The 15,333-nt window shown below is 44.6% G+C and overlaps 2 protein-coding genes across 2 annotated transcripts in view; one reads left to right on the forward strand and one right to left on the reverse strand.

Moving 5' to 3' along the window:
* The window catches only part of LOC142015166 (olfactory receptor 5G9-like), a 138,085-nt gene that overhangs the window by 36,396 nt on the left and 86,356 nt on the right, over positions 1-15,333 (forward strand). The gene's annotated exons all lie outside the window — the stretch shown is intronic.
* On the reverse strand, positions 6,986-7,927 carry LOC142014885 (olfactory receptor 8U3-like). Its single transcript, XM_074998119.1, has one exon. It carries the CDS (start codon positions 7,925-7,927, stop codon positions 6,986-6,988), a length of 942 nt encoding a protein of 313 aa, XP_074854220.1.

Here is a 15,333-nt window from a genome sequence, read left to right on the forward strand (position 1 = left end):
AGATACCACAGCTACAGCTGGTTCCTCTCAATCAGCTGCAGCTGAAGTGTCCTGTTATGATGGGCAATTACTTCCATGAATTAGGGATGTTAGGGAGCAGTAGGATCATCTTTTAGTAGTAGTCTAGTAGTAGTAGTCTCCTTTTCTGCAGAAGTCGGGATGCAAGTGGTTCTGGCTTCAAGCCCCAAAACCTGCAGTTCAGCTGGAATTTAACTCCTAAACGCATCCCATCAGGATTCCCTAAGATGTAGTTGTGACCTCCTTCTGGAAGGTGAATAGTAACACAGGGGTCGCCGTGTTAGTCTATGCTCCCACAAAACAAAGCAGCAGAAGTGTAGTATTTTAAAGACTAACACAATGATTTATTCGGTGACGAGCTTTCGTGGGACAGACCCACTTCTTCAGATCTGATGAAGCGGGTTTCTCCCATGAAAGCTCATCACCGAATAAATCATTGTGTTAGTCTTTAAAGCGCCACACTTCTGCTGTTTTGTTTCTTTCTGGAAGGTTTTTCAATGGTAATTTTTTCTCACTGCTCCTAATTTGTCCTTCCTTTCAAGTCTGAATTTCTCTAGCTTCACTGCAATCTGTTGGATCCTGTTATTTCTCTGCCTGCTAATTAAGGGAACCATTGGCGTTGGAGACAATCTTCATTCATTGGTCTAGGTAGAGGTTTTTTTTCAAGTCATTTCTTCACCTTCCCTTGCAGGGAAGCTGCGGCAGATCTAGCTGCTAGGAGCACAGCAGGAACGGGCATGGTTTTAATAATACAACACAGAGAAGGTGCAGAGTATACATAATTGTAAGTATAATGGAAGGTCCAGCTGATTATTGGCTGAAGAGTTTCAGTCTGCAGCAGGGCAGCTGGGTCGTTGGATATGTGAGTGTGAGAGTTAGGTGTTGCCTGAAGGTAACTGAAGGTTCTTTATAGGCCAAGCACTTACAAATCTCTTGTTCCATGGAGCAGGTGGGAACCTTTAGCATGAAGTGGCCGAGATAATAATGCAGGAATGGGCATTCTGACCCACTCACTCAGACCCAATGTTAGGACCAAAGAGATTTCAGGTGACACAAAGGAGATGAGACTGCGTATCTCATGACATTGGAGAGCGATCATCAAATATTGCAACGTCATGACCGGCCTTGTGGGATAGGATTTCCAGGAAGGGTGGAGGGTGTGCTTCTCAGAAGGACGAAGACACAGAAAGGAGCATTTGTAGTGACAGGCCATCAGAGATCCTCTTTTTAATTAGTCTTTTATGCTTCTGGGTTTTGGTATTTCACTATCTATTGGGACAGAGCCAAGACAGACGGATGGCTTAGAAGGGGAAAGAGTCAACACTAAATAAGATGGCCTGACTAATTAGCAGAGGCATACTTCTGGGCAACGAGGAGCAGCTGACCTGGGGAAAAAGCCAAGGAGGGGCTGCTATCAATGAGTTAGAGCCAATTGAGCTCACTTAAGGGTGCCCCTGGATGGTTTAAAAAGCCTCCCCTGCCGGGAGAAGGGGAGGAGAGCAGAAGAGAAAGTTGGAGTGAGGTGAGGAGGGGACAACAGAGAAGGTGAGAGAGTTGGAGAGCTGGGAAGAAGACCATGAGCAATGTCAGAGACAGCGGGGAGGTGAAGAGTTCCCACAGGGAACGTTTGGGCTCCCCTCCCCACAGGTGACCACTAGGGTCAGCCATAGGCTGGGGACGGTGGCTTACCCAACCCAGGCAGACCAGGGGCCTCCTCCCCCTGCCCCATTCAGCCAAGAGACATAAGCCCAAATTGCAGCTAGAACACATGGGGCCCAGACCACAGCACCCAGATTACCTGCAGAACAGTGAGCAGAACAAGGGGCTGTGGCCCCAGAGTGAGGCTGGCCCTGCCCCACTATGTTACGGTCCCTACAGTGTAGGTGCCCTGTCTGTGATTTCTGAAGTCCAAATGAACAAATTGTCTGGCCCAGCCCCACTGGGGTGAAGCGACCTGACAGCAGGGCAGATTTTATTAGATCTCTCTGATGGGTTAGAAACCATTGACTCAGCCTCCTCCAGTGGTCATCTCTGAACCTTTCCCAGAACTCCAGCTGCCACGCCGAGTCCTTTGCTTTCTCTCCTCCTTCCACATGGCTTAGGGGCAGCCTATCACACACACCAGCTGCTTCGCCCAAGTTGCTCTTTCTTCACTAGCATGAGCAATACACAGCTCTGTATGAATCTAATAACCCCTACACACATTCCCCTCTCCCATTTGCCTCACTATCCCAAACCTTTGGGCTGAGGCCGGGTCCTCCATGGTCATCTAGACTTTTTTCTGGTATAGTGCCTGGCTTGGATTCCCAAAGAGAGGTCCATCTGCCCCAGCTTGTCTGCTCTGACCTTGGCCAATCTGTCTCCTTCCCGTCTCCTTTCCTGCCCAAACTTCCAGGGTGTCTCTCTGTGATGCATCCTCCAGTGGGTCCTTTTCAACCTTCTGTTTGCTCAGCTCTGACTCTTTGTCCTGCTTGGAGAAGTTCTCACTCTCCACTGCCCCCTCCCTTGAAGCAAGAGGAGATAAGGTCTTCTCCATTTCCCTGCCCCCAGGGAGTCTCGCACTCATCTCTTTCCAGCCAGGCCTCCCCAGCTCCAGCAGGATTTCCAACTACAGTCTGAGTCAGCCCTGCTCTTTCCCGAGCTGTTAGTCATTCATACTTACAATCTGCTTTAACTGAAGCAAAGTAACCAACCTGAAGATATGAGCGTTGAGTTCTAAGGACCAGTGAGTGCCCCTGCTCTGTGAGGGACACGCTTAATGCCTTGCAGGAGCAGTGGACAGAGTCAAGCTGCAGCAATTTTCATCATAGTAACTTCACAAGATCAACCAAAATTCACAGACAACTTCCCAACCTTATGAGGATTCTTACCCACAACCACAGTCTATACTGCAGGAACCCCAGTCCTGGAACTTTTCCTTGCAACAAAGCCCGCTGCCAGCTTTGTCCACATGTCTATTCTGGAGATACCATCACTGGACCTAACCAGGTTATTCACAGAATCACGGGCACATTCTCATGTTGCTCAACTAACATCATATATGCCATCATGTGCCAACAATGCCCAGATGCTTTGTATATTGGACAGACTTCAAACTTGCTTAGACAAAGAATTGATGGGCATAAAACATACATAAAAACACTCCTGATCCACAAACCTGTCTGTCAACACTTTCTTGGAGTGGGCCGTTCTGTTAATGACCTGAAAGTTTGCATTTTACTGAAGAGGAATTTTCACAGCTGTTTGGAAAGAGAGGCTGCTGAGCTCTCTTTTATGTTCAAATTCGACACACTAACACAGAGTTTGAACCGGGATGGTAATTTTCTAGGTCATTATAGGGGCTCTTATGCACACTTGGCTTTATCTAATTCTTGACTCCCCCCATCCACCGTCTGCCCTCTGCTCTCTGATTTGCTCACCTTGATAATATTTTTCTGATTTGTCAACCTTGGTTACTATTTTTGGTTCTCTGTGCCTTAAATATTGAGTCTGTTCTGGTATGGCTATGGTCTGAAGAAAAGGGTCTGTCCCATGAGAGCTCATCACCTAATAAATTATTTTTTTAGTCTTTAAAGTGCTATTAGACTGCTTTTTTGTTTTCAAAATTCACAGGGTAGGTCTACACAGCGAAATTATTTTGAAATAACTGACAGTATTTTGAAATAGCCTTGCCATTGTCCATACAATGCAACCACTATTTTGAAATAATTTTGAAATAGCAGATGCCTTATGTTGAAATAGGCAAACCTCATTGTATGAGGCATGGTGCTTATTTCAAAATAGGGACTCCGTTGACTGGGACTAGACCTGTTTTGAAACAAGCCATAGTGTATGCGATGGCTCTGTTTCAAAATAGGTTCTATTGAGTATCGACACACTATTTTGGAATAAGTTTGCTTATTCTGGGGCTTCTCTGTGGTGTAAGCACATTATTCTGAAAGAGTTTATTTTGGAATAATAACTCTAGAATAAATTATCCCAGAAGAACTTTGCTGTGTAGACATACCCATAAACTGCATTTAGGGTCCTCAAACCATCACACCCTGTGGAGGCCTCACGAGAGCCCGAGGCATAACTAAGAGTGTGAACTAATGTTCCCTGTAAGCTGAGTGATGGGGTGGCCTCCCAGGAGAGATTCAGGTGCTGCCCTGATGATTAGCAGGACACACAGTCGTCAGCCTGTGCTTCTACCAGTGGGGCACATCCACACATGCCTTGGTGCACTTAACACAATGTATCCTGCTTAGTGGTGACATATGGGAGAACAAGGAGCAATGGTCTGAAGTTGAAGAGGGAGAGGTGTAGGTTGGATATTAGGAAAAACTACTTCACCAGGAGGGTGATGAAGCATTGGAATGTGTTGCCTAGAAAGCTGGTGGAATCTCCATCCCTAGAGTTTTTTAAGTCCCAGCTTGACAAGGTCCTGGGCTGGGATGACTTAGTTGGGGTTGATCCTGCTTGAAGCTGGGGTCTGGACTAGATGACCTCCTGAGGTCCCTTCCAGCCCTAGGATTCTATGATTCTATGAATGGAAAAAAATATCAGAAGGAAAATTGGTGTGAACCGAAGGCTGTGACCCAGAGTAGACCTGGCTTTGGCAAAATAACAACAGCCTAGATACAAACTAACACCAGGTAAGCATATTCGTGACAAGAGGGGATGGTACAAAACCACTCAGGTCTCTCTAGTAGTCATGCAAACAAACAGCCAGGAGATAGTTCGCGAACACGCTGATCAGGCTGGGGAGACAGGAGAATGGATAAGGAGGTTTTGTTAGAACTGGAGGCGACAAGGCTATGGGTGGTAATGGATCAGTGGTTCCCAGCCTTTTCAGTCATGCTGCACATTTCAATGAGACAAACAATTCCATGGCACGCTGACTTCTTTCAGCTGAATCAATGGCTCCGAAACATCACATTTACTTACATTTACAATGGTTAACGGTCTTGCCAGAGAGGTTTGCAACATGGTGGTGTGTACAACAAGCTAAACAAGGATCAAATGCATTAATGTTTCAGATCCACCACGAATACACCATCTGAGACAGCGAGCACAGGCACATTTTCAAAACCTGCTCAACGCCGCGCAAGGGATGTTGAGTAATTGCTTAAAGTCTCAGTAGTTTCTCGTTTCCTTGCGGTAGGGTCGGGGGAGAGGAGGCAGGTCCCGAGAGTAGGCACCCCTCCCTGCCAGCCCGTTGGAGCTAGGATGTGACATTTAAACCGTGTTCAGTCTCCATCAGGCACCTGCCCTCCTCCTTGCCACAGGAGGGAGCAGGGGAATGGGCTCCCAGGCAGCTCTTGTGGGCAGGGATGAAGCATTTCAGTTGTCCCCCAGCATGAACAGGGTCCTGAATGGTCAGTATTTCCCCTCGTGGTGGCTCTGCAAAGAGCCACCACAAGAAGAAATTGAAAGAACTGCGTAGCACGCTTGGACAGTCCTCAGAGCACACCAGTGTGCTGGGGGGGCACCAGTTGAAAACCACGGCACTAGGGAATGTCTGGAGCGTCCTATGTGGCTTGTTTGTATCAATGTAACAGAGGGGAAGACCCAGGAGTCGTATCTGTATCCAGTCAAGGGGACAGCACCCTGGTGAGCGGACTGAGCTGCTAACAGCAGGGGCGTATGTCTTAGTGTGTCCATGGTTTCTGTGGAGCACTAGTGCCGAGCTTTGTCGTCAATAAACCAGGCCAAGTGCCTTCACCCCGACCCAAGCCGATGGTCTTGCTTCTGAATCATACAAGGTCTGCTGAATTAACATGTGGCCCTGTCCGCTCGGGCATATCTACTCTACAGAGTTATTCTGGACTAACTTATTCCGGAGTTATTCCAAAATAAGCTACTCCAGAATAATGTGTCCATACTACTGGGAAGCCCCATAATAAGCAAAACTTCTTCCAAAATAGTATACCACACACAACAGGGCCTATTTTGGATTAGAGCCCGTGGCAGCCCTCTGGGGCTGTGTCTACACAGTAAAGTTATTTCAGAATAATCTATTCCGGAATAGCTTCTTTCAAAACAGCCCCTTTTTCCTGTGCCTTCATCTACACTTGCATTCCACTTTTGAAAGAGGAATGCAAATGAGGACCATCAAAAATGCAGATGAGGCACAGATTTACATATCTTGACATTTATTTGCATAACCTCCTTTTGGAAGAGATTCTTTCAAAAGAAAGAAAAAAGCAGTGTAGATGGGGCTGAAACAAAATAGGAAGAAGGGTCCTTTCAAACATGGGGGGTTTATTTTTGAAAGCTCCCCATCTACACTGCTTTTTCTCTCGAAAGAATCTCTTCTGAAAAGAGATTATGCAACTGAAGTGCAAGATATGTAAATCCATGCCTCACTTACATGTTCAATTTCCCGTATTTGCACTCCTCTTTTGAAAGAGGAATGCAAGTGTGGATAAAGCCTGTCTGTACAGCTCCTGTTCCAAAATATCTATTTCAAAATAGGCACTCTTCCATGTAGAATGAGAATTACAGAATTCGAAATGAGTTCCAATAAAATTATATGAAAACAGCAGTTTTGCTGCATAGGCACTTGCAAAGTTATTTTGGAATAGCAGAGTTCCCTGACAACACCAGCTCCGACAGCCATCAGAGCCCTGTTCCAAGTTTATAGAAAGAGAAGAAGTGAGAAAAAATGAACCACTGTGCAAAATCACAAGAAGTCCTGCGGCACCTTATAGGTGAACAGATATTTTGGGGAATCAACTTTCGTGGGCAAAGACCTGCTTCATCACACGCATGACGAAGCAGGTCTTTGCCCATGAAAGATGATGCTCCAAAATATCTTTTAATCTATACGGAGCCACAAAACTTCTTGTTTTTGAAGATACAGACTAACTCGGCTTCCCCTCTGGTAATGCAAAATCAGTTAATCAAAGGGTGAAAATAAAGAGGAAGCTTTTCCTTATGTCCATCAGTCAGTGTTGGTTAATCACAATTAGTTGGGGAATTGCTTTCATTTAAAATTCCAACGCTTTTTAGATATGACCTTCTTCAGTGCATCCTTCACCTCCTTGTTCCGCAGGCTGTAGATCAGGGGGTTCAACATGGGGATCACCACCGTGTAGAAGACAGAGGCCACTTTGTCTGTGTCCAGTGAGTGGTTGGTGCTGGGTTGTAAATACATAAAGATGAGAGTCCCATAGAAGATGGTGACAGTTGTCAGGTGGGAGGTGCAGGTGGAGAAAGCTTTGTGCTTGCCTTCTGTGGAGCGGATCCTCAGGATGGTGGAGAAGATAAAGAGGTAGGAGATCAGGACGATGAGGGAGGAGGCAATCATGTCAAAGCCAGCAAAGGCGAAGATCAGTACCTGTTTGGTGTAGGTACTAGAGAAGGAGAGGGCCAGCAAGGGCATGTCATCGCAGTAGAAATGGTTGATCTTGTTGGAGGAACAGAAGGATAATTGAAAAGTAAGGATGGTGTGGAACAGGGCAACGCAGAAGCTGTATATGTAAGGAACAGCTACCAGGTGCACACAGACCTTGTGGGACATGATGACCTGGTAAAGCAGTGGGTTACAGATGGCCACGTAACGATCATAGGCCATCCCAGCCAGGAGGAAACACTCTGTGATCATGAACGTTAGGAAACAGCCCAGCTGTGCAGCACAAGCGTAATAAGAAATGGTTTTACTCTGCGCTAAGAAGTTCACCAGCATTTTGGGGGTGATGGTTGAGGAATAACAGAGATCCAAAAAAGCCAAATGGCTGAGGAAAAAATACATGGGTGTGTGAAGGCGACGGTCAACTCTGATTAACACAATCATCCCAACATTGCCTACCAGCGTGATAGCATAGATCAGTAGGAACAACAGGAAAAACGGGACTTGGAGCTCTGGATGATCTGTGATTCCCAGAAGAATGAACTCAGTCACCACGGTGAGATTTTTGTTAGCCATTTATTGTCTCTTTTTAATCTTTTGGAGTTACAAGACTGAAAACTCTAATTGGATGCAAGGTTACGGATCAAAAGGCTGTTCTCCCAACTTCATCTTAAAGAATCAATAGAACGTTATTGGTTTCGTTGGTACAGTCATCAATTTCATACGACATAACTGGATAATTCACCCTTCAGAAGGCCATTTTGAGGTGCTGCAGATCATAACATCTCTCAGGGATGGTCTAGACGGTGCTTGGTCCTGGTGTGAGGGCAAAGGACTGGAGTCGATGACATCTCGAGCTCTCTTCCACTTCTAGTGTTCTATGATTCTGTTATATTTGCAACTTCTCTCTGGGGCAAACACCGTGATGCTGCTTCATTACTTTTGACATCTGAAATATGGAAACAGAAATCTTAGTCTTCCAAAATAGAGATAATGCTATAAGTCAGTAAAGGGTTCCTTCACTTGTACGTGGGACAGAGATGGCTCAGTGGTCATGTCAGTCATTTCTGAATTCCAGAATCATAAATACTGACTAAACTATTTCCCCTTAGTTCCTAGAAGGTTTCTTACTTCTGCAGCTGCAAAACAAGCAATAACACACTTCCAGAGATACTAGTCAATAATTGTGCACCTGGAATATTCAGCCAAACACATGACTGTAACCCTGTAACTACTCGAGATTGTCTCAATAACGTGAGGAAAGGAATTGGATTGCTCCCACCTCCCTAGTTTTATATCGTCCCTCATATTTATGGATTGTACCTGGATTAAATCTTTCATTTTTTTCTTTCTTTTTTTAGTTATTATTCTGAAGCAGTGACTGTAATCCTTCATCGTCTCATGTTTTGTCCTTTCCTTTTGTGATGGAGTGGGCGGTGTGAGGATTTTATTCCCAGGATTAGGTTGCATGTGTTTCCTATTGTCCTGTAGCAACCAAAGGGAGTGCCTCAGTTTCCCTAGGACCAGCATCAGTCCATCGTGGTAAAGGGAGTTTCGTTGTGTTGACTTATTCTCTGTGCATCGTGGGCCTCCTTTGCCATTTGTAACCCAGGCAACCAGGTGACTTCTTTCTTTTCTGGAGAATGGGACAAAGGAGGGAGAAGGAGCCTGGCTGGTTTGACCTGGGACTGGGCTATTGAGTTGGGTAATCTTGCCTGACTTGAGAAGGAGAAAGCGGAGCCAGGGCCCCAGCTTGGGGATGCCCTGTGGGCTCCCTCCCCCCAAGATGGATTGTACTGTCTGCTTCCACTTTCTGTGCTGACAAGTCTGTTCTGCGCTGTGTCCTTGTCACCTCATAAACCTTCTGTTCCCCCTCCTGAATCGGACGCACATCTGACTGCGGATGTGGGTGCAGGGCCCAGTGACCCCCACACTCCGTCACTGCTTCCTTTTTCAGATAACTTTTAAATTCTCATCTTCTTCACTTTGTTTTGGGCCCTGGTGTCAAATCATGGACATGCCAACCTGGGCTACGTGGAGATAAACAGTGACCATTACTTACAATGGTGATCAAATCACCTTATTGTTTCCTTTTGTTCTTCCTATTTGTTCACCAGTTGTCTCTCATCTTATAGTTACACTAGAAGATTTACCCAGCATTGATCAGGTCCTTAACTCTGTTCATTTTTGCTTATTTTGGAAAATAACATGAAAATATCCAGGCTTCATTTAAATCATTGCTTGGGGGTGGGGCTGGGGAGGAAGGGTTCAGTTTGCAGCTGCCCCAGGGAGAGAGGACTACCCCAGCCCTTTCATTCCACAGCAGCTTGTAGCCAGGTAAGAAACACCTCTCCAAGGCTGTTGCAGCTCTAGCAGGCACAGCCGAGGAAGGGTTGCATGTCCTCCAGCTGGAGGTACTCCAGCTTCATCTGCCCCCTGCGTTCTCCAACCAGAGTGAGGAATGCAACACACTGTGCATTTCCCCTCCTTCCCGGACAAATGGGAAACAGCCAGCAACATCCCTGTATTAACTGGCGGGGGGGCTTCATCTCCCCCATCCTCCCTAAAGGGCACACGGTTGGTGAAAGGCTCAGGGCTGGCATTGTCCAAGAAATCATCTGGGTGAACGCTCCACCAGCACCTTTCACCATCTGGTGATTCTGTCTCTTTTCTGCTTAAGGTTAGGAAATGCAATCCCATTCCAGGCACATCCCATTTTCCTGGCCCAACGAAGCCATTGCGTGGTTCTAATGTACAATAAGAGCAAGCTGTCTCCTGAATCTGGCGGTGCTAGCTCTTACCATTTCGGAGGAGTTCTTAAGCAAGAAGATATGCACAGAGACAAACGCTCTCAAATACATAATAGATAATTAAATGGTTGGGTCCGAGATGAGCTCTTTTTGTCTGCTTCTACAATGGCTTGCACAATGGCACCATGATCTGTGAAAGGGAATACTTATGCCAAAATACTCAGAGAGGGAATGAAGAGAGAGAAAAAGATGACTGTCTTTTGAGAGGCAAAAGCGTTTGGAATAGTTTTTCTGACTGCAACTTTTAATAACCTCTACAATTAGCTACTGTGAAACACAACCAATCTCTTAAGCCTGTGTTCCACACATTAAATATAAACTTGAGTGCAAAGTATTCTCATTATCTAAATAAGGAACAGGTTGAACCTCTCTCATCCAACCCACTTGCAATCTGACCAGCACCGGATGAGATAATTTGATGTGCTACGAGAGGTCAATATTGTGTAGCAGCACTACCAACACTTTCACTACTAACCGGGCTCTTAGAAGAAATTTAGGGGTAAATTACAATTAAATAACAGCACAGAACAATGAGAGGCAGGACTGGTGGCTTTAAACAAGCTTTACGGGACCATAAGAAATTTGGCCACACCCATGATAAGTGGGCATCTGGCTGTAATCATGAGAGATTACAAATGTTGCCAGAGAAGAGAGCTCTTGGGTAGAAAGATTGAACCTGTGCATCTAAATATTAGGAAAGAAAATTTCCTTTGCTCAGAGCCTGTAGTTATAACTCCCTTTACGTGTGGTTTATTTTAGATTTTTTTACAGTAAACTAAGTTGATTTTTTTAGTCAAATATGAAATCTCCAGAATCAATCCCTAGTCATTGCAGAAAGTGCTGCTGGTATTAAAGAAGGGAACAAGGTTCTGTTTGTATTAGTGCTAAATCAAACTGCCAGCATATGGCTGAGTTGCTGAGAATGCTGGCTGGGGGGCTGGGATGTGAAACCCAAGACCAAACCTTTTGCAGTAGTTACTAATGACATCAGCAATGCACGGAGGACTATTGAAGGAAGGTGAGAAGTGCCCATTGGTTTGTTAAATGCTAAGACAACAGAACTGGCTCTGAACAGAATTAGATGAGATCTAAAACATCAACCACTGGCCCCCATCCCTGCCACAGCTCATATTAAAAACAGAAGCAGGACAGGGTGGAATTGTATGTAGGTTGAGCTAAGGAGTCAGATCTGTGGCAGCTGGCCTTGTATTAACTTCAGCATCCCCCCACAGAAGACTAGCCATAGGTATGGGAAACCCCAAACCCAATTTCTTCCACCTACCTGGGCAAATGAAGCCACTTCCCTCTCTCAGGGTAATGGACTGAAGCTTGGCTGGTGCTGGAGGGTTTATTTGGTGCCTTATCCCTTTGAGATCTTATCCCTGAAACCTCTGACAGCTCAGCACCTGCCCTAGTCCCCAGATGGGCCATTAACTCCCAGCTCCAAGGGGGAACCAAGCAAGAAACTTCAATAGCGTTTCAAATGATTCAGTTGCATGGCCCCCAGTAAGTGAAAATACACAATTCTGTCCCTGAAATTGCAGGTAATCAAGATGCCTGAAATGTCTGAAGGCTGAACACCAAAACATGGAGGATGAGTGCCTGCGAGTGCGATGCAAAACGACAATCTCTGATCTTTGCTGCCCAAACTTCCTATCTATGTCTCTGTGACACTTCACTTGATGAGCCTCTTCCAGCCCCCTGCTTGCTCACCTCTGCCTCTTTGTCCAGCTTTAAGAATCAATAGAACGTCCTTGGATTATTCATAAAAACAAACATCAATTTCATGCTATGAGAAGGGATGATTGACCCTTTAGAAGGGCCTTTCTAGGTTCTATAGACCAGTGTTTCTCAAACTTTTTTTACAAAGTACCCCTTCTCCAAAAAAAAAAAAATAGGTACCCCCAGACTTCTCTTGCAAACCCTCATTCTATGTGTACCACGGATTGAGAAATATGGTCCTAAGGTAATTTGAGATCTTGAAACAAGTGTCATTCAACCTGTGCAGGTTACTGTATGCTTCTCAGAAGTTAAATTTGGTTTGCATACCCACAAGATACACCATATTTAAAAACTGTTCACAAAAACTTGCAAAAAGATCACAGAAGACTACAACTGAAAACGTACTGCCTTTCTGCCATCTTATTATCAAATAAATCAACTGGAATGGAAATATTGTACTGACATTTCAGCATAAGGGTTATGACAAATTATAAGAAGTCATTGTCTGAACGAATTTTTTGATTCTTCTGACTTTGCTAGTGTTTTATATGTGGCTTGCTATAAAACTAGGCAAATATTTAGATGAGTTGATATACTCCCTGCAAAATCTCAGTGTACCCCCAAGGGTACATGTACCCGTAGGTGAGAAACACAGCTGTAGATTATGAGATTGGGGACTGATCTCCTGGCCACATACCATGATGCTCTTGCATTACTTCTGGCATCTGAAATATGAATGAAGAAGCCTTATATCCTTGCAAATCATAAATCATTTTGCAAGTAGATAACAGGCTCTTTCAATTTTACATCTAACATAGATGGCTTAATGGTCACTCATTTATATTCCAGAATTATAACTACTATTTAAACCCTTGTCCTTTTGTCCCTAGAAATTTTCTCATCTCCGCAGCTGCAAAACAAGCTGTAATATACAAATAGGGCCAGTGGTCTATAGTTATACAGCTGAAATATGAACAGAAATGTGTTGCCATAATATACAACTACTCAAGACTGGCTTGATGAAAGGCATTAGATTTCACCTGTATCTAGTATTATAATCTCATCCCTTTGCAAAGACATCCTTATGGATTGTTACCTGCTTATGAAGTATTCCCTGTTCATCTTCATATTCCTTTTTTGTCTTCTGCTTCCTTCTTCAGAAAGAATTCAGAGTTCTCGTCTTCACTACTTTTGTGAACATCTTATTGTTCCTTTGTGTTCTCCACGTTTCTCTGTCTGTACTGCCAATTCTGGCTAATCTGGATGTTACTTCATAAAATCTTTGGGTCTCAGAGGAGCTTTCTTTTGTCTGTTTGGATAATGGTTTGTACAATGGCACCATGATCGGGAACCAGAAGAACCTTGGACAGAGCCATGCTGGGTAGGCTGTGGGCCTTGATAGAAGGGCGAAGAAGGTGCAAGATCCACCACAAAGTGGCCCAGGGAACACTGAGGAGCAAAGGAAGAGAAGAAAGGCAAAATATGGCTGCCACCAGAGGCTAGCTGGATTGGGACCCAGAGTAGTGGGCAGGCCTGGAGCCTGCCACTTCTTTCCTGCACCCCACCTTGCCACACTGGAGTGAGGCCAATATAGACCATGGCTTGCCACTGAGGAGAGGGGCCTGACCTTGACTGAAGCTGGCCAGAGAGTCAGATGCCAGGACTGAGGATTGTTGGAACCCCCACAGAGTGGGTCGGGGGGGCGTAAGACCAGTGGGGTAAAGACTGACACAGATATATTGCAAGTTATCTTGTATTACTGTACTATATATACTATAACACATTAATACAACATGACATGGTAGATACTGATACAGATACACTCCCTCTCGGGGGTGTACAGATGCTGTTTTTTTCAAAGTTCAAAAAAGGAAACCCCACTGAAGAGGACGCTGAGGTCCAGTGAAGGAGATGGGTCCAGATCCAAATGGTGAAGACAGGAGAGCGAAGAACAGTCAACGGGCGAGGCACTGACCAGAGTCCAAAATATTTATTTCTAGTTTTTGTCTGAGGTTATTTATTTTTTGTTTGTATTCAGCAGATTATGACAGAAAATGTTGGGTTTATCAAAAAATGTTTTTGAGTTTTTGATTTTAGATGAAAAGTTGAAAAGGTCCTGCAGAAAAAAACAAAAAGAAAACCCCATCTTTTCCCAGCCATCTCCAGTGACTATCTTTCCACCTCTGAAATGTAACCCCCTGTTACCTGTGAGACAGAGGTTGCATCAAATGGAATCTCAGTTGGATAACATTTAGAGACTTCCATCCATGTGACTGGCCACATCCTCCGCTGGTGTAAATTGATCTGGCTCCTTCGGTTTCAATTAAACTAACTGTGACCCAGGTAGAATGTGTGTTTTCTTTCCACTACCTTTCCTTGCTGTCCATCCACTGTTCAATAAAGAAGCAGTGGTTTTAACCCAAAACATATCAAAGTGTTCTAAATTAAGCAGAGGGTGGGGAGTAGGGGAGTGATCTGATGTGGAGCTGGCAAGCTGTGGTTACTATTTCTTTAGAAGTAGTGAAATTTAGAATATGCTCAATCACCAGTGGAGCAGGGGCTAGACACTCTGGAAGCCTTGGAGATTGTCGTCTGTTTGTTGTTAATCTGTAGAGGGATAACATATGTAGGCTTAAAGGAGAATATCTGAGTTCTCTGTGGCCATGGGAGTTTGGTAACTAAGCCCTAGTTAGCACAGACAGACTTCACGTAAAGGGCAGCAGGAGACAATGAGGTACACACAGGAAGCACCAAACCAGCTAAAGATCTCGCTTTATGTATTTACCAGGTTTTGAATATTTTTATTATTGGTCAGACCATGTGCCTTCATCCCTGACCTGAGCCTAAATTATTCTCATGAATCATATCAAGGTCTGCAGTACTAACGTGATACTGTCTGCTCCGGCATATTTACAATACAGAGTTCTTCCAGAATAGCTTATTCTGGAGTTATTATTCCAAGCCACAAGCTTTTTGGGAATGATGCGTAAACACTACATGGAAACTCCAAAATAAGACAAACTTATTCCGAAATAGAGTGTCCACACACAATAGAGCCTATTTCAGATTACAGCCCCTGGAAGCACTCTGGGGCTGTGTCTACACAGTAATGTTATTTCAGAATAAGGTATTCCAGAATAGTTTATTTCAAAATGGCCCCTTTTCCCTTTTCAGAAAGCTCCTCTTCCAAAATTTTGAACTAGGCGCTAATCCTCATTGAATGAGGTTTACAGAATTCGGAATAAGCCACCTGCTCTTTCTAAATGACATTGAAATACCGGTTTTGCTGAGTAGATGCTCACAAAGTTATTTTGGAATAGTGGTGTTTGCTGACACAGGCCTCAAAGAATGCTGGCACTTTTAGCAATTACAGCCCTCATTCCAAGTTTTCAGAAAGACAAGTGGAGAGACAAGAGGAGTTACCATGCAAAATCAGTTAATCCAAGGGTG

Source organism: Carettochelys insculpta, chromosome 6 (assembly GCF_033958435.1).
Source record: "Carettochelys insculpta isolate YL-2023 chromosome 6, ASM3395843v1, whole genome shotgun sequence".
Lineage (NCBI taxonomy): Eukaryota > Metazoa > Chordata > Testudines > Carettochelyidae > Carettochelys > Carettochelys insculpta.

What these genes read in the sequence shown, in the direction of transcription:
- LOC142014885 (XM_074998119.1), bottom strand. Translation starts at nt 7,927, where the DNA reads ATGGCTAACAAAAATCTCACCGTGGTGACTGAGTTCATTCTTCTGGGA.